The sequence below is a fragment of the Lemur catta genome, chromosome 9 (genome assembly GCF_020740605.2).
Source record: "Lemur catta isolate mLemCat1 chromosome 9, mLemCat1.pri, whole genome shotgun sequence".
Classification (NCBI taxonomy): Eukaryota; Metazoa; Chordata; class Mammalia; order Primates; family Lemuridae; genus Lemur; species Lemur catta.
Window position 1 is genome coordinate 74,229,798 of NC_059136.1, and position 25,705 is coordinate 74,255,502.

A 25,705-nucleotide genomic window follows, 5' to 3' on the forward strand; every position below is an offset into this window, starting at 1 on the left:
CTACCTCTAGAGGGCAAGTCATAGCTGTGTCTGTGTTGAGTTTGTAGGGCATATTTTATCCTTGGCTCTATGCAAGAAAGAACTATTTTTTCAAGGTGCTCGTTTAAGGACCTTTACTGTTACACTTTGTGGAGTAATAAAATAGCATTATGGCTCATGGCATGCATTCCTGGCTATCCTTTCAGCTCTAGTTGGTACCTAGGTCTATTGACTTGTCTTTGGTTGAAATTGACCCTTTTGTGTTAAGGATTTTTCCCAATGTGTTTCAATCCACTAAATAAGTTCATCACCATACCCTCCCTCTAGCACCTGAGGGAGTTGACATCAAATGTCCTGACTTTTTTTTTCCTGAGGCAGAGGTCATAAACTTGTGGTTCATGGGCCAAATTCAACACTGGAATGTGTTTTGCCAGTTTTGTAAGATGGAAAACTTTTTTTTTAAAGGTATATAAGCCTTTAAAAATTGGAAATTTTACATTTAATATATGGATTTCTGGTTTTTCTTGGAAAATTAAAACGTGGCAACAACTGGACTTGAATTGCAACTGCAGCTGGAACTGAGTAGTGGCTGCACCTTTTAGACTTGGGCACATTCTGTTTATAAAGCCCCCACCTGCCCTGGCATTTGAGTTTGTGATCCTTGGAGTAGTACATGCATTAAAATTAAGTCATAAATATAGTTTTGTAGTTTTAAAAGTAAATATGCTTTTGAATTCTTAATAAAAACTCTTTCCAAATACAGGATATAGGTAGATCAAAATGTTAATATTCTTCTGTGATTAGCCCTCACAAATAGAAACTTAGTACTTCCCTTATATTGCACCAAAGTGCACACACACCTCACCATACACAGATTTAAATATGAATAGAAGGCATAAATCTATGTTCATGGATTTCTGAAAAATCATGTGTTTGTAAAAAATTTTTGTAAGAGGAAAAAAAAGGAGTAATCAGACTGTATGTTCAGTCATGCCTCAAGTGAATCCAATACGTAAAAAGACTCCTAGAGAGTAAGTAGCACAAAACAATTAAAGAAGCTATTTTTCTTTTGAAATTTTACTTTAGGAAAAAGGAGAAAATTATAACAAATTCAAGTTGTTTAAAAATAACAGGAACTCATGTTTAGACTGATAACTAACTGTGATGAAGGGTCCTTAATCATTTTTATGTTAATATATATTTAAATTTATATTAAAAATAGTCACTCTCACTAAACCTTAATTATTAGTAGAAAGCATTTTTTGCAGACGGTCAGAACTGAGAATAAAGTTGATCACCTGCTTGGATGCCCTCCTCATGTGCTCAGACTCTGACACCTTCCACCCCCTCACTCCCAACCCCATTCTGGGAGGCTTTGTATACACACTCTCCTACTCTCTTTACCTGGCTTGAGCTCTTGAGACCCTACTCTGGACCACCACATCCCTGCCATCCCCCACCAAGTCCAGATAGCTACTTTTCTTTAGCTCCTCTTCAGGAAGAAAAGAGAGGTAGAGGCAATTAAAGAGCATAACTGGATTTTTAAAGCAAAATTCCATATAAATTTTTAAATTATTGCTACAAAATTTGACTTTAAAAAATTTCCCCTTTAAGACTTTATTATACCTTTATGCTGAGTTATATGTATATAAATATCTCTTTTCATATTTAGGACTCTCCAAAAAATGTGGAATCCTTTGCATCCTTGCTGAGACGTTCTCCTCTTACACAGATGGGACCTGCCAAGGATAAAGTAGTCATTGGACGAATCTTTCATATTGTGGAGAATGATCTTTATATAGATTTTGGTGGCAAGTTTCACTGTGTATGTACAAGACCAGAAGTGGACGGAGAGTAAGTAAAATCATTTCCAAGTGCTTTAAGAGTATTTTTAAAAATTGAGATACCTCAGTATTGTTTGATGTTGGTGGTTTTTGAAAAGACAGAAAATATGTTTATTTCTCTTGATAATACTGTTGGAAGAAAAGTCTGAAGTGCATTAAAAATACTCCCGATTCACATTAGGCCATATTCATGTCTTGTCAAAGCAGTGAGAACAGTTTTTGGGGAGACTTGAATGTTCATCCGGATAATAAACCATTCCATACCATAAAATTAAAAGCAACTTTGTAATAATACATGCTGCTCAGTCCATTTTACCTATAACTTTTTTTGCCCCTTCTCTGTTCCACAGTCTCTTTGTGCTTCTCAGAGAAGGCTCCCCTTTCTACTTCTTCATGCACCTTTCTCTTACTCCACCAAATTCTGATCCTGTATCTTTTCTTTTCTTATTATTTTGCATCTATTTTCAGGATTATTATTTTTTCTATCATATAGACAGATTCCATTCTGTAAGTAGTCTCCATAGGTAGAGATATTTATTAATATTAATAGGCATCGGAGAAAGCACTAATGTGGAGATCTGGGAGTAGACTATCAAGATTAAATGAGATGTTGAACTAAGATTCTGAGCTGGGAAAACAGTAGTAAACAAAATAGAAACGACCTTTTCCTCCATCAGTTTTTAATGTGTGCAATTTTTAGATTTCAATATTTCTTATAGGATGCATCTTACAATTGATAGTATACCAATTAAACTAGCTGTGCTTTTTCTTCTTAAGAGTGACTCTAGTAATCAATGGTGTGTTAGATAGGATGACTTACAGTGAATAGGAAGTTTGTGACATTTGAGAATGAGTCATAGTGTAGAAATGTACAGGGAAAGCATCTACTCTAGACCTAGGAGAGCAATTGTGAGAATGAGTTGCCTCTTTCCTGAGAGCTCTAGATGTCTAAAGGTAGTTGATAACTGGGCTTACCCAATTTGGAGACACAAACTTATTCTACCTGAATGTAACAAAATACACATTTCCTCAGATTAGTGATGTATGAGTAAATGTTTAACAGCCAGCTCTCTGATTAAAAAAAAAAAAAAAAAAGCTCTGATTTCCCAGTTTCTATGGCATAAAATACTCCCACTACAGTCAATTTCAAGTTACCAACATGATGTCACTAAATGCAGAGTTGGGAAGATGTGTGCACAGTGGGCTCTCACAAGCTGGCATTAGCCAGCTCCAGCACACCTCTATCTCATATAGTCAGAAACTAAACAGTGTCTTAACCAAGTGAATGGCGTAAACTAGGTGATACCTGGAAGAGAAAATGGACTTCTTAAACTCTCTGGCATGAGAGGTAATGGCTCAGGCGTAACTTGAGTTGGTATATCAAATAACTATATAAGTTTAGTTAAAAGTAGTAAGACCTAACAAAATTTCTAAGTAGGATGTGTCTGTCAATCCAGATTTTAATACTGTAATCAGTATCTGTTGTATAAAGGGTTATTGGAGGAATTAAATTAGTTATTGTATGGAAAGATTTAGAACAACGACTGGCATGTAATAAACAGGTGCTACTATTGTTATTGTTATTCTTGTTGTGTTGTTATTATTGAAATCCTGGTGACTCAATGATGACATCCCTGAAGAATTCCCGTTGAGGAGTGTTTATGAAGGAGGCAAATGCAAAGATATGTGGTCTATAATTCATCTTTCAAGAGAGACATCCTAAGCTCTTGGGTACTTTCAGCAGAAGCTATCATAGATCATTTTTTCATTAATAGAAAATATGACAGTAATTTTAAAATGAAGTGCTGTTTTATTTTACACAAAGAAATCTTCTAGTCCCTCTTTATACCTGATAAACTTTTCATCATACTACCAGTTGCAGTGGCTATCTTATTCTTACAAGTTGACGTAACATGCAGCCAAGAGAATCAGGTATTAACTTTATAAAAAGATGTATTTTGCAGACAACTCTGCTGAGCTATTTCTCAGCAAATATTCACCTGCTTAGTGAAGTTTATTATAAATTTCAAATATAGGTGATATATATATTTTTTATATTTGAGGATGGAATTTTGTTAATAGTATTTCTGTCTTTGTGGATGTTCTTTTATCTGTGCTGTTTTTTCTCATTTAATTAAATTTTTAAAACATAAGTTTTGTCATGTCATATTCCTGAACATAATATTTCAAAATGCCTAAGAAAACTAGAATTATTAATTTGATTCTCATGCCTTACAGATTTTTAAACATCAGTATTTGTGATTAGGTAGTTCTCTGATGAGTGCTATAGTGTGATTTGAATTTATTTTATGTATAGTATAGCTTTAAATGGTTAAATACTAGAATCTGTTCCAACATTTACTAAATCTTAATTTTTTTATTTAAAACCACACATACACCATGTATGCACACATTCTATTATGGAAATTATTCTTTGCTTAAAACCTCCATCTTCATTCATTCTCCCCCCCAGTGAAGCAGTCTGTTTAACAAAAGTCTTGAGGGGAGAGGGGTGGCTCATAGTAATTTTGCAAATAAATTCTCTAGTCTTTGGAGCAGTTACTATATTACAGTCTTTTTTAATGTATTTAAGATTGTTAAATGCCTACACTGCTTTGTTTTATACTTATCTGTAGTAGTTATCTCTCAACTCCTGCTTCTATTGAACCACCTGCACACTATCCAATTACTGTCACCCAATGAAGACTTCTACCATACTCACAAATACCCACTTAAACTTCCACCATACTCACAAAATCAATACATTCATGAATGAGGATCATGAAAAAGGAGGAGCCAAAGTGGTACAGCAGTGTTCATTCATTTATTCATTCATTCAACACACACTCACTAGACCTCTTCAATTTGCCAGGCAGTGTTGTAAGGACTAGTTCTTTGCTCTCATGAAATGCATAGTCTAATGGAGGAAGGAGGACTGATAGTAAACAAGTACATAAATCACTTTAAAATATTGGTAATTACACAAGTAAAAAAGGATAATATGGTGACAAAATGTCTGGTGAGTGGAAGATAACAGTAGTCAAAAAAAAAGGCCTTTGGCCTCTACTTCTAGTGCTGTAGGTCTGAAAGGCAATCTAAGTACCTCCCTTTTCCCCTCCTTTTTTTTAATGATAAGCAAGAGTCAAGGTTTAAGTCCTGTTCCTCTCTGGTCTTACAGACTGGTGCTGTTATTTCTAACAGTGTACCCAAGAGAGTAGTTTACTTCAGCCAAGATTTAACCTGAATAGTTTGATCCCTTTTTCCCCTACCTGCATACATATATCCAAACCCTATGGCTGTGTAGATGGCAACTCCACCTCTAAATCTACATACACTATTTTTTAGCAAATTCCTTATTGTCCGGTTTTTAATCTATCATGAAATGAGGATTTATACTTTTCACAGAATATTTATCATCTCTCTTGATTGGCACATGTAGAAATACCTGGGTTCTTTTTAAAACCCTCTTCTAGGTTTTTTATAGCTTTTTGTCATTTATGTTTTGAAAATACTGTACAGAAGTGTCAGGCCAGCATAATTACTGTTTCAGTTACTTTTTGCTTCTATTTGTATCCAAAACAAAATTTGTAGGTGGGAACTTACTTTATTCAAATGTTTGCCTATTGTTTTCATCATTGGTGGAAGGATGATACACTGATCCAGGAAGTAATGAGATCCAGCTTGGTTGTTTCTGGTCTTCCCTGTTTCCTACAAGTTTAGATGATATGACTAAATAGAACAGTTTATTGGGCTGGACACGTTTGCTCTCTAACTCCATGATGCCAGACCTCTGACCAAGCGGATTTTGGAAGGCTAAATCTCAGTAATGGCAGATCTTCCTGCTTTGGTAGTTTGTAAATCCCTATAAATAAGACATAGATACTTATATCATTTGTGCATGATTCATCAGCCTTACTTCCTTTTTTTATCCCTTTAGAAAGCCATTTTTTCCTCTACATTCAGACTTATATGTAGTTGAATACTTTCTGCTTTACAACTTAAAGATTAAACATAGTGAAAAATAACCAAAATTTAATGAAATATACAGTTTAGCCAAAGGTTTTAATTTTGTCATTGTTGCTTTTAATAAATAAGTTTGATGGCATTTCAGACTTACAGCAACTGGTAAGTATCAGAAATCATTTTGGTTAACAGAATATTCTAATTAGCTAAGTAATAGCCTTTTAATAAGTTTTGTAACTTTTTTGTTTTAGTTGTAATTTTTTGGATTATAGTTTAAAGAAATACTTTTCAAGTTTTGTACCAAAAAGCCTTAGAGTTTTGCAGAAAAGCATCAGATATTATTCTGATGGTAAAGGGGGTATTAGGTCCTACTTTTAGAGCCACTCTACATTTGTCTGTTTTATATATTACAGTTCTGGGAACATTTTGTTTAAAATGTGTGGTATTTCTACTGCAAAAAAAAAAAAAGTTTGAAAAACACTTTGAATGTTTGTGTCCCCTCAGAATTCGTTTGTTGAAACATAATCACCAATGTGATGCTGTTAGAGGTGGGGCCATTGGGAGGTGATTAGTTCATGAGGGCTCTACCCTCATGAATAGGATTAGTGCTGCCTTGCCCTTTTCATTATGTGAGGACACTGAGAGTGTCTTCACATCTGTGAACAAGGACTGGGTCTTTACCAGACACTGAATCTGCTGGTGCTGTGACCTTGGACTTCCCAGCCTCTAGAACTGTGAGAAATAAATTTCCCTTTTTTATAAACTACCCAGTTTGTGGTAGTTTGTTAGAGTAACTCAAACAGACTAACCCAACAGTATAGCGTGTTTGAAAAGTATTATCACCAATAAATAACTATAGCAGGTCCAGGCATTGTTTTGGAATGGGTCTGTATTATAATTATGGTGAGACTCACGGGAACTAGTTAATGTTTGACAATGATTAGTTGCCTAAAGTCAGCATGCCTTATGTTATTTGGGAATGATATATTTCAAAAAAGTTTATTCTGTAAATAATAGAAAGTTGGCTATTTCTACATGTAATACTTAATTTTAATTCTTTGATTGGTTTTTTAAAATAAAATGCATCGTCTACTTTCTTTGAACCCAGTTAGGCCTCAAGTAATTTAACCTTTTCTTTTAGTGACCCAGGGTCATAATTATAAACATGAATTTCTATACTGTATCATAATAAAAACATACAGAATTATTGCTTCATAGCCACATAACCCCCCAGTTCTGTAGTTTTTGTGCTTCACCTTTGGGCGTCAGCTCTCCTTTTCTGCTTTTTATAGCTTTCTCAACTCTCTTAATTTTCTTCTTCCAGTGTGCCACTACTTGGTCAATTGGTCACCAAGTTTTTTTGTGCTTAAAGTAAGAATAACTGGTGTTTGAGTAAGGACCTAGCAGCCTCTTCTGTAAGAAAAGTACATGTACTTTCGTGCTTCAGCATGTATTTTGATATCTTCTAAACTCCTACTTAGTTCTCACTGGGTTCTGTAGCTACTTGATGTCACCAGATAACTAACTTCCTGATAAGTGAAGTGTAGCTGAGTTGGGGTTTTGCCTGTGCTGACTGCATGTTCACTGATGCCCTTGATAGGGGTTGTCACATATCAGAACAGTGTTTGTTGAACCAATCAAGGTGCTGAGTGTTTTGGACATAAACATTTACCGTGGTTGAGATTTTAACACCTCCAGTAGGAACAGCAGCAAAAATAAGATGGGATTGTTGGATCCCAACTCCTGTTTGAGATGGTGCCAATTTGAGTTTGTAAGTACACGAATAAATTGTTAAGCCCAAAGAATTGCTTTATGGCCTCAGTTAGTTTGGTTGCCTTGGAATGTAAGACATTTTATCAGTCTCAAGAAATAACTTGTTGATTTTATTAGTTTTAATTTTAAATAAACTGGACATGGTACGATTTTCGAGTCAGCAAGCTTTTAATGAGCAGTTAATATGTATTTAATGATAGTGATGTACAGATGAAAGACAATCTCTGCTTTCAGAGAGTTGATTCAGTTAGGAGGATAGAGAAGTAAACCAATAAATATATAACACCATGTAAGTTCTATTTACTGTATTCTATAGGAATGGAGAAGAAGGGGTCAGTGGTTCAGTCAGCTTGTGTCAAAGAAGGTTTCCCAGAGGAACCAATAGAACTGCGTTGTAAAGGACGGGTAGGAGGTACTAAGTGCAGGAAATGAGAGTGTCTCCAGGTGAGAGAGCAGGACTTGCAAAGTTTTAAGTGTGAGAGAGCCTGCTTTTGCTGGGAACTCAAGTGGCTTAGTTGACTTATGTTTAGGAGGAGTGATGGGGGATGGGAGAATGGGGAGACGGGCAAAAGCCAGATTTTTAAGGAATTTATATATCATTCTAAAAAAAATTGGGACTTTATTCTGAATGTGGCAAAGAACCATTAAAATATAACAGGTAACACGGATCAAATTTGTGTTTCAGTGAGATCATTCTGGCAGGGGGGGGGGGCGCATATATTGGAAGAATGTTGCTAGAGTTAGGGAATTAGTTAAGGAAGCTGCCAGAAAGAAATGATGAGAATGTGAATTAAGTCTAAGTGGGATAAGGAGAGACTTTTCATTAGCAGTTTAGGAAGTACAAGGTCTTGGTGACTGAGTGGTTGTGGGTTGTGAGGTAAAGGGAAAAGTTGTGAATAGTGTGTTATTTCAGATGTGAATGACTAGGTAGGTAGTGAGTTGGGTAATAATAAGGAGGTGGAGAAGGGGGATGCATTGTATTGATATTTTTGCCTACTTTAAAAACAAAAAATGCCCAGATTTAGATTGATTCGGTTCTCTCATTCCCATTCATGGTCATAATATTTCTGATTTGTATCTGTCAGGGAACATTTCTCTTTTTACTAAAATATAAAATCCCTGTGGTTAATCTATGCTTACTGCTTTGGTTATAGAGCCAAATCTTCCAAATCTTTTCATTTCATTAAGTTATATTTTAATTTTTCAAGAGTTGAAAACATCTCTGTAAAATCCTAAAGTCCAGTTTTACAAGTAAAGCTCATTTATTTATTAATGTGTTAATGAGACTTGTGTCTTTAAAAGCATTATCTCTATACTGGCATCTCTATCACAACACACATGATTGACAACTCTGAAAATCGAAGAGTTTCAAAACAAGCATGATTGGCAGCTCTAAGGTAACTAGCATGTGCACTGAATATTATTTATACTTTTGTTTGACACTAAGGTGGAATAAACAAGCTAATTTCCCAGTCTTTGTTTCTATTTCAGGTTGTGTGATATGTAGGGTCAAATAAAGAGTGGAATGTATATTGCACGTTAGAAAAACTAAAGTTTTGAGGTGTATTGGTGGGGGAAAGAGAAAAATAAGAATTTGAATTAAGTGGGTCTTTTTCTTTCAGAAGACATGGAACACAATTAAAAAGTATGCATGTTTTTAAATGGATGATTTAAAATTATTTTATTAGTTTTTCTTTTGCAGATCTCTGAGTTTTCTTTTTAATATAAAAGAACATCTGTTATATTTAATTTTTAGTAAGAATCCTTAATATGTTCAAATACAAATTATATGTTTAAATATGATCAAATTATAAAATATCTTAGAAATGTTCTGAGTTCATGAAACACATATAATTCAGAGTGTGACTAGCATTGGAGGGTTTTTGTTTCTTTTTTTCTTGTTTAGATACATGTCATAGCAAAATTCTTTTCAATTGATTTTTTCTATTGGATTGATTATTCAACTGGATTCTATTTTGATGGATGTGCACAGTTGATTTGCTTCATGCTGCATATTCCATATGTACAACTATATCAGTCCAGAGATTGTCTAAATTTATATGTCAAGGAAGTTTGCCTTATATGCCTTCCCAGGACTGTAAAGGTCAAAAGTGAATCTGGAAACTACTTTGGTGGCTGCTTGTTAAGGAATGCAAGCAATTAAGTGTTCCCACAAAAGCTTTGAAGTTAATATCTTAGTAGGACAGAGAGGAGAAAAAGTCAAGGCTGCACTCCTACAATTGGTTCAGGCTGTACTTAAGAGTGGATGGATTTTAGAAAAATTAAAAGCTATCTTGATAGAAGGTCTGAGTTCTGTTTTAAAAATTACAGAATTTTGTATTGATTTAGATTGCCACTTGATAACATCTAGAGACCCTTAGGGACCCAGAATTTCAGCATGTATTTTGTAATTTGTGATTAATTATAAGAACAGTAATAGCTAACATTTGTTGAGTGCTCTGTATGCCAGACACTTTTTTACAGAGATTTGCATTCATTATTTTCTTTAACATTTTTGTTCCTCTAGGGTAGATACTGTTAGAATCCTTATTAAAAAAACTAAAGAATCTAAGGCTTACAAAGATTTTAAGTAACTTATGCAAGGACAGCAGCTAGTAAGTAAGCAGACAGGAAGTAATATAGCTTCTCTAAGTCCATGTTGTTAACCACTGCATTATACTGTTCAAATATACTTTCAGGGGGATGTATGTGAAAGAGAGAGAGAGAGAATTTGTTAATTTTCTCAGCAAATATTTATTGAGTACCTTAATTATAGTGTGTTTAATGCAATTTTTAAAGACTATATGAGATCTTTAGGAGGAAAGATATATATATATATATCACAGTAACAGAAGAATTTATGAACAAGTGACTGAATGATGTGGTCAAGCATAGTTCAAAAGAGAAGCTAGAGAAATGAAGGTTGAGATGGTTTCATAAACAAAAAAAGTACCTCCCCAAAGAGATGGACTTTAGATTCTGAAGGATGGGGAAGGGGTGTTGGGAGATAGATAATAGAAGGACACCTCTGGGGCAAATGGTGAGTGATAGCACAGAACTGAGAATGATCTTGGTGTGATTGCATTATCTGTGTCTGTACAACAAATTGCTTAAAAATTGTAGTGGCTTGAAACATTTATTATTTCATACAATTGCTGTGGACCAAGAATCCAGGAGTGCCTTAGTTGGATGGTTCTAGCTCAAGGTCTCTCATGAAGTTCAGTTGAGATATTGTCCAGGGCTGTAATCATCTGAAGACTTAACTGGGTCTAGGGGATTTGCTTCCAAGGTGGTTCACTTCATGCCTGGCAAGTTAGTGCTAATTGTTGGCAGGAGGCCAACATGGCACAGGGACGTCTCCATCAGGTTGCTTGAGCATCCTCACAACATAGCAGCTTCCCCCAGAGTGAGTGATCTAAGAGAGCAAGGAGGAAGTTGTAATGCCTGTTATGACTTAGTCACACATTGTCACTTCTGCCATATTCTGTTTGTTAAAAGTGAGTTACGAAGCCCAGCCCACACTCGAGGGGAGGGGAATTGGGCTTATGTATAAAAAATGTATGTACATATTTTATTATTTTTTTGTGAACAAAGCTTAACTTTAATCTGAATATGTAATAGCTATTTAGAAAAACAAAATATGTGACAGAGCAAGATTTAAGAAAATAAAAACACCTTTCCCTCTTTGTTTTCAATGTTACAAATATTTTTATCACTAATATTACTATTATTAGGCACTACTTAACCCTAGATTTTCTATATACTTCCTAGATGACCTTTATTTTTTCTTCTCTGCTATGATTCTGGTTATCCAAAATCCTTGTTTCCTTACTTATCTATTCATTGAACAAACTACTGGTAGCTTTGGGCTAGTTCAGTAAACATTTATCAAGTGGCTACTCCTTACCACTCCTAGAGCTAGCTTGGGCTATAAAAGCCTATATTGCTTCCTCACCTCTCCTCTTCCTCCCCTTCCCCTCCACCTTTCTCCCTCTCAATAGTAATTGAAACCCACTGATGGCAAAAGCTCTTTCTCAAGCTGCTGACACCGCTTTTAAATAGTTATTTCTGCCTCATGCAAGAAGGCCTTACTAATTTCAGACAAATCTTCATACTGTATTTTTTATTTTGCTTAATTGAATTACCATGCACCCAGCCATCTAGTCCTGAGAGTTGTGATAGACGGTTCTCCTTATTACAACCCTCCTCCTGCACTCAGTCAGTCAGCAGCTTTTATCAGTCTTCCCTCTTAATTGTCACTGAAATCTCCCCTTCCTGCTCTCTCTACCATTGGGGCTTTTCTCCAGCCATTGACATCTTGTCCGTGGGTTTGCTACGGTGACTTACTCCTAATCATTCTCTTTGTCTCCACCTTTTTTCCTCCTCTAATCTGTTCTTTTCCTTTTTCTGTGTATGTATTTTAAAATGACCACAGTGGTCAAGATTCCATGGTGTGGCTGAAGTTTTAGGGAGTGGTAAAGTATTTGCTTTGCTAGATAGGCTAGGATCCTTATAGAAAATTCTGAATTTCAGACTGAAATGTTATGACAGTGGAGAGACAGAAGAGTGGTGTTTGGAGATTGGTGTTTTTGGATGTTGACATTAGTAGTGATGTGTGGGATATAGTGGACACAGCAAGACCGGTTCTGAGACTATTGTAATTCAGGCAGGAGCTGATTAAGGGCTGGACTATGGTAGGAAGAGATGGGAATAGAAAGCTAGGAGATGCTGTTCAAAGAAAGACTGATAGGACTTGGTCACTGATGCTTAAGGTTTCCAGCCCAGGTGGCTAGAAAAATAAGGTCACAGGGCTGGGGAAGTTGGTAGAAGAACTATTCATACAGCAGGACATGGAGCTATGTTTTATAGACATGTTGTGCTTATTCTGTAGGCATTTGATGACATGGGATTGGAAATACGAAAAATTAGGCTATAGAATAATAGTAGAGCTGGAATTAACAACTTCATATTGGGCTTTAAGTGTATATATTGTCTGCCTTTATCAGCAAAAACAAAACAAAAAACCAAAGTACAAAGGCAATAACATCAGCGCAGATTTGTTTTTGTACCACTTTAAGTGAGAGTGACTGCCTTGAAGAAATGTTGCAGTGTTCATGTTCAGGCATCCTATTAGAGCAGAACAGCTGAACTTCTAAAAGTGAAATGCAAATGTAAAAATAACAGGATCCTTTGGGAGAAGTAGTATAACCTGCGAAGTATATTCACTATAGATTCCTATTCAACTTCAACCAGAGCTCTCTAAATTCTTTCATTTTTTTCTAGTAGATTTCTTATTACTTTACTTTTTCCACTCTTAGGCATCTTGTTCCTTTCTTCCACCTCCTTAGAAGATAACCTTATCTCCTTCTTTCCTGAAAACACATTTGTACATTAGTTTAAACCATATAAAATTCCTGTTTTTAAGGCAAAAAAAGTTGACTATCTGACATTTCAAATGATTCAACGTAATAGTCCCTGGATTTCCTATTTGCTACCTTAAATTTGCTCTGTAGTCTCTTTTTAGAGAATTTGATAGAATTGGAAACATTTTAGCTTGTTTCCTCTTCAAGCTAGTCTACTTTTCTGATTCCCAAATATTCCCCCTTTTTAAATTCAGCCCACCAGGCTCTGCCCTCACCATTATACTAATTAAAAGCACCCTCTTAAATTTGTCAGGGACCTCTGGTCACCTGGCCAAGAGTTTTTGCTCAAGTGCTGTGTATTATTCAACACTGCTAGCTATTCCCTTCTCTGAAATTGTCACATCCCTTCATTTTCTTGTTTCTCCTTCTACTTCTCTGTTTTTTTTTGTACATTACTCTAGGACATACGTTATAAAATTTTAGAGGATAAAAATGGTAGTGAGGAGATACAGCAGTTTTTGGCATGGACAAGGAAGTTGAGCAAAGCAAGCAACGGGAAGAACATGGAGTGGAGGGTAAGAGGCCAAGGTTCTGTCTAACCCTACATCTATCTCAGTATGTTCTGTAAAAATTCATTTACCCATGAGTCCAGGCTAATTTAATGAACAGAATTGTTCAAAAGGATTGTTTTGGAGCTTACTTATTTTTAAAACCACATTATAGTAATTGAAAAACACTTTATGTGTCTATAAATGACATTTATTTGTAAGTCTTCATTTATAAAGACTTCATTTTTCTTTGGTAAATTAGGAATCATTCAGGGTCAATACAGTCCTATCCTTGAAAATATGATGCTTTGTTCTTGTTCTAATTTTTAAGAAAAGATTTTTTCCTATAAATATATTACAGTTAGCTATCTTTTAAAGTTTTAATTCAGAACCCTAATTTTGGTCCTAAAATAGAATACTTTGTTTCTTTTTAAAAATGTAAATTAGATATTAAGAAGGTATAATTAGATCCTTAATTAGTACTCATTGAGCATATTATAATGTTCATGTAGATTTTATGCTATTGCATGTGTTATTTCTGAATTTGTTAAGCAAATAAATCTTACCTTTTCCTTGAAAGCATTTTCTTTTATATACAATACTCTTATAAAAATGGTGGTATCAACTATTTGTCATGTGATACCTCTTTCATTGTGGATCATATGATTTGAAATTCTAAAATATACTGCTGTAAATGTACGTATTTGAGACTCAGCATTTTTAAAAAAAATTTTAAATTTTTAAAATTTTTTTGTGGAGATGGGGTCTCACTATGTTGCCAAGGCTGGTCTTGAACTTCTGGCCTCAAGAAATACTCCCACCTTGCTTTACTCCCACCTTGCCCAGCCTGAGACTCAGCAGTTTTACTAGAATTAGTCTTACCTTCAAGCTGCTATTTTACTCACCATCCATTTTGTTTTGGCCTTTACATTTATTTTTTACTTACTAGAAAGATAATATGTTAAACTAATTTAAAAGTTAACAACTAAACATTAACTCTTTAAATCTCAAAATCTATTCCAGAAACTAAGTATCTTTTCCTAATTGCAATTGTTCATATTTTAGCCTGCTTGCTTCCTGAATATAATTTATCTAGAAACTTTAATTCTGAATTTAGCTTGTTTTTCAAATGTTGTGTCTTCAGTATGAATTTTTTAGGTTCTTTGTTTCAGTTATTTCACTGAAGAAAACATCTGAAGTTTGAAGCAAAACATTTCAAAAGTAAAGCTTAGCATATGCTGGTTTGTGATATAACTTGTATGTTAGTAATGGTGATGATGATGGTGATGGTGTTAACAACTAATAACAGCAGCAGCAACTTCCTCATTTTTAGAACTGTTATGAAATTCTCCCTGCAAAGAAATCTTAAGTCACTTGAAGAAATAAACATGCCACATATTTGGGGGAAGATAATTTTTAAATGTCTGGCATAATGCCTTACAGAATGTAAGTTCACGATAAATATTTGTTGCTTACTTTTTTTGATAGGAGTGACAAAATTATTCAGCTAACAGTAGGGTGTTTCCATTATTGGTTGAGATATGCTGTTCTTAGTTTCCCTTTGGTGTTCCAAAGGGACAAATTAATCTTCAGTGAAACAGTATTCCTGTTTCAGTGAAGAAAAGAGAGCCATTTCAGTTTTAAGAAGAAAAATAAAATTAAGGTTGGATTAAATGAGAATTTACTATTTTCTAGAGTAGAAAATTAGGAAATTTTCTACCTGTTCTTGTCTTCATAGTTGTCTACATTATCATAATAATTATAGCAACAGTTATTTACTGTTAACTCTTTACTATGTTTAGTCACTTTTCTAAGTATAATGGTAGTTTAAGCTCATTGGCCCTGGAATGAAGATTTCTGAATTTGAATCCTGGCTGTATTTCTAAATAAGTTGTATGATCTTGAGCAAGTTTCTTAACTTCATGGAGTCTCAATTTTCTTATCTTTGGATGGATGCAATGATAGTACTTACCCCAAATGGTTGGTGTGACACAGCAGATGCTGTGCTTTACGTACATCTTACTAGCATTGTATCTATTTAGACGAGGAAGGTGAGCCTCTAAGTCATTTAGACTTGTGTCAATTGTAAATAACAGAAAACTTGTCTACTTGTGACTTAAACATATACAGTCTTATTTTTCTTGCATAAGAATCTGGATGTTGGTGGCTTCTGGGATTGGTTTAGCAACTTGACAACATCAGCACTTGATGCATCAACATCAGGCTTGGTGCTTCTTGAGTCGTGAGTGCTATAAGGCTGCTGATTCTACAGGCCACAAATCTGTGTTGAAGGGACAAAGAGAATGGGGAGGGTGGAGTCACCTTCTTTGTCCCTTTTATCAGGGAAACAAAAGCTTTTTTGGAAACTGCTCCCAGATTTCAGTTTATGTTTCCTTGGTCAGACGGTAGAACAGGGCCCTCTCCCTAGTTGCAGGGAAGACTCTGAAAACCAGCATTTAACATTTTTCTTTGTGCTTGCTGCATGGGCGAAGGGGATTGGGAATAACTCTTGTGTTACCTAGCCAGTGGGCTCTGCCAGTGCCTGAGCTCCAGGCGCTATTAAATGGCAAGCCTGGAATTCTAACTCTGGTGTATCTCCCTCCAAAGGCCTAATTCTCCAATTCTGTCTCGCAAAGAATAAAGACACCCACATTACAAACATGTTGAATGAACGTTATCCAATATCTACTTATGTACAGTTTTCTTCTTGAAATTTTGTATTTTTCAGAATAAAAACTATTTACCTTTTTAGGCTGGCTGTAGTTTGAAAGTATAGGTTATGTGTTTCTCTCTTCAACGAAGGTATAAAACAACACAAAAAATTAGTGACTAAATGCTCTTTATCTTAGAAATGACTAAAATATGTTTGTTTCAGGGAATTTCTGATAATTTTCAACTTTATATAGTGAAAAAAACTATAATGCATAATTAATGAGTTTTTGCCTCTTTCTGTTCTAATTATTGTTTTAACTCATATTAAATGAGTTTGTTCCATGCTTATTTCCTAAGGGGTGGTTATCCACAGATTTCATTTTCTGGAAAATAAAATTATGTCACAATTCTTGGAAACTGTATATTTATTTTTTGTTTTGTTTTTGTAGAGATGAGGGTGGGGTGAAGAGTAGATGAAATTAAGGTCATAATCCAAATTCTCTATTCAGAACTAAAATACCTAACCATAGTTTACTCTTATATTATCTTTTTTGAGGTATATTATATTGAATTTTATAGAGGAAAAAGGATAAATACAGTAATGTTTTGAGTTAGGTGACATTACCCACATATTTTAGTCAAGGAGACTAAGACTTAGAGAAATTATGAAATTTATATAAAGTCAGTAAACTAGTATCATGGTAGAGTTTGGTTTCAAGCTTGATCCAGCATCATGAGGATGAAATCCTCAGCGGTCTGTCTACTTACAACAGATTCTTATCTTTCTACCTCTTTTAAAATATTTACATGTTTATCAGGAAAAAAAAAAGCCATACCTCTAAGTATCACTTTTTAAATTTTAACAACTTTTTGTCACAATAGATAATCTTTTGTAAAATAATTTAAATACATTAAGTATAAGCTGTCATTTACCTTAGGCCACACTTTTCAATTTATGTTTAACCAATTACTTCACCAGAGATGTTATAAAGTTACATTTAGCTAATCACAGCTAAATTCAACTGCACCATTGTCAACCATAAGCAGGCAGTTACTAATAAATGGACTGTTCCTATGTAGATCTTTCTAGTCTGAATTCCAAAATATGTCCTTTTAACTAACTACATTGTGATGTGGTCTATCTATATTTCTATGTGTATAGCTCTATTTTCACATTCATATTTTTGAATTGGATAATTAACCAAGTAAAATATTTCTAGCTGCATTTTTACGAGAAAAAAGAAAATAGGAAAAAGAATTATTTATATATCTATTGTAAATATCAAATTCTGTGTTCTTTTATGTTAAAATTTTATGATTTACTGAAAATGGATAAATTTCAATTTATACAGGTTTTCTTTTTTCCTATATATATATTTTCCTATATAGTCTTTTATTTATTATAAAAATAGTTTATTGCCCAAATCAAACCTAACTAATCCTATTGGTCTCTTCATTTTATTTAATGGATGAAGGCTTTAAATCATTTATTCTACGTATTAATGACTGTAGTATCAAAGCTAATATTCTTCAGTGATCAAGCCAAATTAGTAAGATTGTACTTATATTGGTATTTCTGTTTTTAATTATTTTTTCTTTTTTGTTTCAAGTTGTAAAAGTAATGCATTTTCATAAAGAAACTATGGGAAATTCCCTAAGTATTTAAATTTTAAAACATCATAGCTCCGCCAGTCATTTTGGTACATTTCCTTTCTGTCTTTTCAGCTAGACACTGATTTTTGTTTTGTTTGTGTATAATATGATTTTAATTGTATTCTCTATAATTGTGAATACTGAGCTTTGCATTTAATTTTATAGCATAGCATTTTTTCATTATGAAGAATGCATTATGTATCATTGAATATATCACAGTTTCTTTAGGCATTCCTATTTATTAGACAGTATGTTTCAACATTTTCACTTTTATAAGTGACACAGCCTCAAACATCTTCATGGATTAGGCTTCTAGGATTATTTCCTGATGAAAGAGTAAATAGAACAACTAGGCTTAAAGGATTATTAATATTTTCCAGGTTTATGTAAACAGATTGAATGCTTCATGTGTCTATTTGTTAACAGCATTTTCTTTTTTGTTAATTGTCAGTTTTCTTTGTTTACTTATTTATCTATAGGGATTCTAGTATCTTCCTGATCTAGGAACATGAGTTCTTGATATTATTGCTTATCTTTTTGTTTGAAAAATATCGTTTTGTTACAGAAGTAATTAAAGCTGATTGCAAAATACAAATTCAGATAAAGGAAAAAAATAAATTCACCTAATGAAAATATGTCATATGGATGTAAAAAAAGGTTAACAAAAAATCATATCTTTGAATACCACTTCATAATTGGCCCCTTCCCCAAATTAATAGCTATGAGGGCCAGCTAACTTTGTTATAAGCACGATTGTTGAAGACTACATAGCATTCTATTACCATAATTTAACTAGTCCCCTATTGATATATATTGACATTGTTTCCAGTTTTTACTATGTTTATAAACAACACTTCAGTGCCAATTTTGTACGTAAATCTTGGTATGATTGTCTGATTATTTGCTTGGGATAAATGTTTGAAGTGGAAGAACTGGAAAGGATGTACGTTCTTTAAAGATTTATATATTTTTCCAAATTTCCAAAGTAACTATTTCTCTTTGACACTAGGTGTTATCATTTTATTTGTCGTCTTGTTAATCTAATAGACAAAAATATTATGTTATTTTAATTTGCAGTTTTAATGACTGGCAATGGTGAACATTTTGCCATTTATTCTTAAATGAATTTTGTATTATAGTTTCATTGGCCTATTCCAGTTCATTAGTCTTTTGTATCTATCACTTTCTTACTAGTTTATACCATTTATTATAACTGTTAAAACCATTCAGTTTATTGTTGGTTACTTTTGCTGCACAAAATTTTTCTATTATGTAACTGATTTGACATATTTTTTTCTTTTATAGTTTCTAGTTTGGATGTCATACTTAGAAAGGCCATTGCCTCGCTGAAAATATTGGCTTATGTTTCTTTCTAGTATTTTATAGTTTTATATTTTGTTCTTAATTTATTTTAAGCGACTTGACATTTATTTTGGAATTAAATCAGAACTCCTATAGCCCTCTCCTATAATAATAATAATTGCTAATATTCATGAGCTAATCTTTATTACCTTATTTTGTTGTCCATAAGACACAGTTTTTTGCATTTCAGCTTGTCTTACCTCTTGGAAATTGCTATTGGCCAGGTGACACTTGTGATGTCATTGTCATTGCCAGCCCATATCTGAAGTTAGTGTTGGCTATTTATATCATCATCATTTCTTTTGGGATATGTCCTTGGTAAACTGCACATCACAACTGGGCCATTCTTAGCTTTTTTTTTTTTTTTTTAGTGAAATAGAAAATACTAGAATGCACTGCATATAGCGACACTAATTAATACTTTGGGGAAACTTATATCACTTGGGGAAACATATCACTTGTGTGTATCTGTGTGTATATATTAATAGAAAGAACTCTTTTATGAGTGCTGGGTTTTGATGTAAACTGTGTTTCTTGCTTTGGGGTACCGTCAAAAAAGTTTGTCAGCCACCGTTGTCCAGAGATTGTAATGGTGAACTAAAGGCAATTATGGAAGATTGTAACAACTACTGACAAAACAGGACAAAATGGCTAGTGCTGAAATGTAATTTCAGATTTCTATGCACCACCTTCGTGTATCTTGTTAGGCTCTTCACTTTCTCTTGCTCTTCCTGGTTGCACAGTCCCCTTCGCCACTTGTTTACCTGCTGCTGTTTCCAAAGATCTGGACTCTCTCCTTGGCAGAAACACCCATGGGAGTCAGTGATGCTTGGCCAAATTTTTCTTTAATCTCCACTTTGCACTTACTAGTCATGGATAATAACTTGCCCCAGCCTTCTTATATAGAAAGCACATCCTGTGGGTGTGGTGGCTCCCAGCTACTCAGGAGGCTGAGATGGGAGGATCTCTTGAGCCCAGAAGTTCTAGGCTATAGTGCGTGATGATTATGCCTGTGAGTAGCCACTGCACTCCAGCCTGGACAATATAGCAAGACCTTGTCTCTAAAAAGAAAATTAATAAATAAATGTATAGGCAGCACACCCAGTAAATAGAAGTAAACCCCTTGCCATCCAGAATATGCAGTTTTCATAATTTATAAAGTTAGTGTTCCCCAAATTGCTTATCATAAACCTATTCGGACAATAACTCTTTATTATATGATTATAGAAGCTAGCTTTCATTCTCTCTTCCAAGCCAGTATACTACATTTACTTTGCCCTGTTGAATACCTGTCAGTTTTCTATCTTATATATAAGGTTTTTTCCTTCCAGTGACTGAAAATATGTAGATATCACCTGGTGATAGATTTTAATCTAGTTTTTTGAACATTCAGTTGTCCTTTTTTTATTCATGCATACTACTTCCCAATATTTTAAAATGTTTAACATATATCAGTAGCCCATGTGTAATATTTTGATATGATTTCAGCAATAAAGGGAAAGTTTTCTATACTGTAACTCTTTTAAAAATATTAATAGCAATTTAAAACTATCTTTTTGTGTTCTGAACTTTGAATCTGAGTTTCATGTACTAGTAGTGTGTCATTTTTAAAAAATGTATTTATCAATATTGTTTTTTCCTTCAGTTACCTATTAGCAGAAATTAAGGAATTTGCACTCATGATCAGATTAATTGTTATGATATTAAAAGCAGGATGGGTGGGAATGTAAAAGGATACAGCCGCTTTGGAAAACAGTTTAGTAGCAGTTCCTTAGTGGTTAAACAGAGTTACCATATGATCCAACAGTCCCACTCCTAGGTGTATAACCAAGAGAAATGAAATCATTTGTCCACTCAAAAACTTGTACACAAATGTTCATAGCAGTATTATTCATGATAGTCAAAAGCTAGAAACAGTATAAATGTCCATCAGCTGATGAATGGATAACAAAATATGGTACAGTTGTCCTTTGGTACCCAAGGGGGCTTGGTTCCAGGACCTCTGCAGATACCAAATTTTGAAGAAGCTCAAGTCCCTACTATAAAATGGCATGGTATTTGCATATTCTCTTGTATACTTTAGATCATCTGTAGATTACTTATATAATACCTAATACAAGGTAAATGCTGTATAAACAGTTGTTTTTTATTTGTATTTTTTATTGTTGTTTTCTTATTTAAAATTTTTCTTTGGAATATTCTCTATCCATAGATGTGGAGATTGTAGATGTGGAGGGATGTGGAGGGCTGTATATATCCATACAATGGAATATTATTCAGCCACAAAAAGTAATGAAGTTATCGAGATATAGTACAACATGGCTCAATCTTGTAAACATACTAAGTGAAAGAAGCTGATCACAAAGGACTACATACTGCATGATTCCATTTGTATGAAATGTCCAGAATAGTCAAGTATATGGAAACAGAAAGTAAATTAGTGGTGGCCTAGGGATGTGATGGCCTAGGAATGATGTGGAGTTGAGGGGGGAACTTAAGGGAGTGATGGCTAAGGGATACAGAGTTTCTTTTGGGGGTGATGTAAATGTTAAAAAGTTGTGATGATGGATGCACAACTGTTTTTAGTGAATATACTAAAAGCTATTGAATTATTTAAGTTGGTGGATTGAATGGCATATGAATTGCATTTTAATTTAAAAAACTTTTCTGCATAAGAAAAGCAGCATGATAAGGGAGTCAAGAGACTCAATTTCTTTCTGTTCTGTGGACTTGAGCAAGTCATGGTCCGTCCTGAATCCCCATTGTCTGGTTGGCCTTTAATAGCCTTCCCAACTCTAAAATCTATGATTTTAATTTTGGGGAAGTGATCTAATTACAGCTGTCAACAAATATGCATTTAGACACACTGATTGCTCCTATTCAATGGTTTCCCAAATTGCAGGCATGCTGATTTAGTAGTACTAGTACTGCTGCCCTCCTCTCCCTTCTCGTGGCTTCTAAAGGAAAGTCCACTGTTTGTTTATATTAAAGGCGGCATTTTCCCAAAGTTACTGTACAGTGCAGTTCACCTCATTTCTTAGCCCAAACAATACATGTGGTGCCACTGAGTCTACTGTCAAATAGCTTGAGTTACTTCTTTATAAAACATGCTAAGAGTAACCCTTGTCACTGCAATGTTAGAGTATCTCAGTAAATAACCACAGACTTTATTTATAGCAATGTATGTTTTGGATTTATAACGTTTTATCTCTTAGAGACGTAGTATATTATTTGCTTGGTTACTTTATAATTGTGATAGTTTCATGCCACCCACTGTAGGTTGTTCTGCAGTGGTTATTCTAACCACAAATTAAGGAGTTATTTTTCTGTGGTTCAGTAATGCACAAGGATTATATTGCAAGAGTTGCTGGAGCCCAAGTTCTATAAACAGTTTTTTTGGAAGAAGTCTTTGTCTAACAGACTGACTAGATTGTTGGTACTCAAAACATTAGAGGACAGAATTTAGATGAGCAAAACATAACTTGTTGATGGTAAAATTGTTGAACATTGTGCTATAAAATGTCAGATAAGGAATTTACCAAATTCTGTCTGTGTTGGTATATGGCAACAGCCTTTTCAGTAGGACAGACTTGCTAGAGAATGTCCTATACCTAGAGCAGTGATTTTTTTTTTTTTAATGCTTTTGGGGAACTTGGGCCCACTTCAGGATACAGTGAAAGCACATTTTCTAGGAAAATTTGCATGCATATATATGTGTATATACACACACACACACACACACACACACACACACACACACACATACATATACACATTTTGCATGCAATATTAGGGGGTTCACAGATTTTCCCCAGCATACCTATTAACCTTTAGGTATCCATGAACCTAGGTTAAAAACCTATAATCTGGAGGTTTGATGATATGGAAGCAAGATACGTTTTTATCTTGTGGAGTCACTAATGGTGATAATTTGCAGTTGGAGCCATGTGCTCCTATGGTAGTATATAAATATACAAAGTATTGCTGAACTTGTTGGAATGTGGAGGTTGTTCACATGTATAGCTCCACAGGAATAGCATCACACCTGACTAAATCCTTTATTCCAGCATGTATAATAGTAGGTGCTCAGTAAATACTTGACGAATGAATGAATGTATGAAGGTGGGTCCAATGAAAAATGTATTCCCCAAAAGAGTTGACTCCTATTACCAGATTTTATTATATTTTGTTTCAGCCGTTTCTTAATAGCTTATATTTCAGAAGCAAAGTAAAAAAAAATAGATAAAAATGCATCTGATAACAACATTACAGAAGATGTTCGCTTTACATGTGAGCACAAATTTAGTTTTCCTATTTACTTCTCACCTTGCTTAACCATAATTTGTTTTCCTTTTGTTGCAGATCACCAAGGTTTTCTATTACTCTGTCTTTTCCATTTTAGATAATACTTCAGTAATTAGAGAAAAGGTAGGATTTATAAAAAGTTTTTGTACTGTTTCTAGTTATTTTGAAAGCCTGCAGAATTTCTAGAATATGTTTTTGGCTAAAATTTTCATTTTATAAGTAATGGAAATTTTGTTCCTTGCGATTTCTTTCTAGAATTTTTAGTTCTTTCTCTGTATATTTTTAATAGCCCAAAACTTGGTTTAATATTTCCTTTCTTCTTTGTAATTCAAATAGATATCTAAGATTCCCAAATTGTTTCTGTCTCTCTAGTGAATGACTTACAAAGATAACCTAAGTCCTTTTCACATAAATAACTTTAAAAAAAATAGTTTTAATATATCATCCTCAGTCATCTTTTGAGGAGATTAAATAAGTTATATTGTGAAATTAACTTTTTTTTTTGGTACCACAACTAATAAGGGGAATCCTTAAATTGACTGACTTAATATAATAGACAGGTTCATAGTCTAAGGGACAGGAATAACTCTTAAACAGGGAGCTAATATTTAAGGATCATTTGCTAGGCTTTAGGCAAATGCACATAAAGCATTTCCCTGACTATGGCATTGTTGATGGAGTAGAGGGGACTGATTCAAAAGGTATTTCATAGTACAAATAGATAGGTAAATAAGCAGGAAGGAGATAGGGAAGGGAGGATTATGTTAGGATTTATAGGCTAAGCAAATGGGTGAATAATCATACTTTACTTGAAAGAAGAGCAAAATCATTTTGCCATACTATTACTTATTTAAATCTGTACATTCAGGATAATATAAATATTATGTATTAAATTATGTGAGAGTTAGAATTGGCAGCGTCTGTTCAAATGTGACCTGACAGCTTCCTGGGTGTCACACATCTAGCCACACATCTCCCTGTGGTACAGTCTTCCACTTGGGAAAACCCACTGTCTACTTTTTATCAAGGCCAAATGACATCCATCCCCTACCTGAAGCCCAGGCATTAACCTCCACTTTGATTTTCCAGCTTGACACAGGGTGGTGCAAGGATTCTATCAGAAAGCACGTCACTCATGCATAGCACATGTTGCTTGCTGATCCAGAAGGCTACATGTGGCCCCAAGGCTGCAGGTTCCCTGCCCTGTGCCATTTCCTACTCACAACAGCACCTTTAGCTACTGCTCGCCACCCAAGCAGTCTTTGGGCAGCCATGTTGGAACTATTTGGCCTTTTCCACCTGGCCACAGCTAATTAGACCAGAGTAGACACCTGATCTAAGGTGGGACCAATCTAAGTTCTATCCCCTGGAATTGGGAACAAGGGAAAAAGAATTAGTCTTTTCCCATGTCTGGGGCTTTAACTTAAAAATTTAAGGGCTTTGAGTAGCCACATTATATGCTCTGCAGACTGGAGAACAGAGATAGCTGATCCAGAGAGAGGAAATCACAAAGACATGGTGAGGGTGCGGGGTGAAGAGAGAGAGAGAGAAGAGAAAATATGAGAATATGACAGTGAATATCAGTGCCTGTGTTTCTTATGGCCTATGGCTTCTCAATTTTTCTGGGAGCCAAAAGTCAGTATCCACATAGCAATACTTCCTGCTGTCATTCTCTTTCTTGCCTGTTGTCGAAAGATATGCTACCAGGATGTGCTATCAGCCATACCAGGCCTGCCATTTTTGAAAAGTGTTTGACCTTAGGACAACATACTTAGATTTAATGATTGAAATGCAGGTCAAGCCTTCATATTTTCAGTCAGCTTAGGCATTTGGATTGAACACTACCAGAATTAGCAATTTAGAGTGGGAAACATTGTGGTATGTGTTCCAACACAAATTTTTAAATACAAGTATATATTCAGTATATCTCTGAACACTTAATTCAGGGTTTTTATTTTTACTGTTCTTTTCCTACCTTTTTTCAAATGATTTTTGCCAATTTTTGTAGCCAGTTTATGAATATAGAGAAAATGGGACCTATTCAGGAATCAAGATTGCTTTTAAATGAATGTATGCAATTACTCAGCAGTTTAAAAAAAGGATTTATACCTTGGAATAGCCCAGCCAGAGGATTCCTAGTAAGAATAAAGTGAGATAGAACAGATTTATCATGAGAAATTATTGTTCACATTTCTATACATAGCATACATGATTATAAACTGTGCTAATTAAGTATGCTTTTTATGAATGACAAAAGCACTAA

General features: G+C 34.4%; 1 protein-coding gene across 1 annotated transcript in view; it reads left to right on the forward strand.

Annotated features, from left to right (window-relative positions):
• MRPS28 (mitochondrial ribosomal protein S28) overlaps positions 1-25,705 on the forward strand; it is a 94,011-nt gene that overhangs the window by 20,521 nt on the left and 47,785 nt on the right. The window contains exon 2 of the mRNA XM_045561553.1: positions 1,652-1,833. Within this exon, the coding sequence (XP_045417509.1) occupies positions 1,652-1,833 (182 nt within the window). The remainder of the gene's footprint in view (positions 1-1,651; positions 1,834-25,705) is intronic.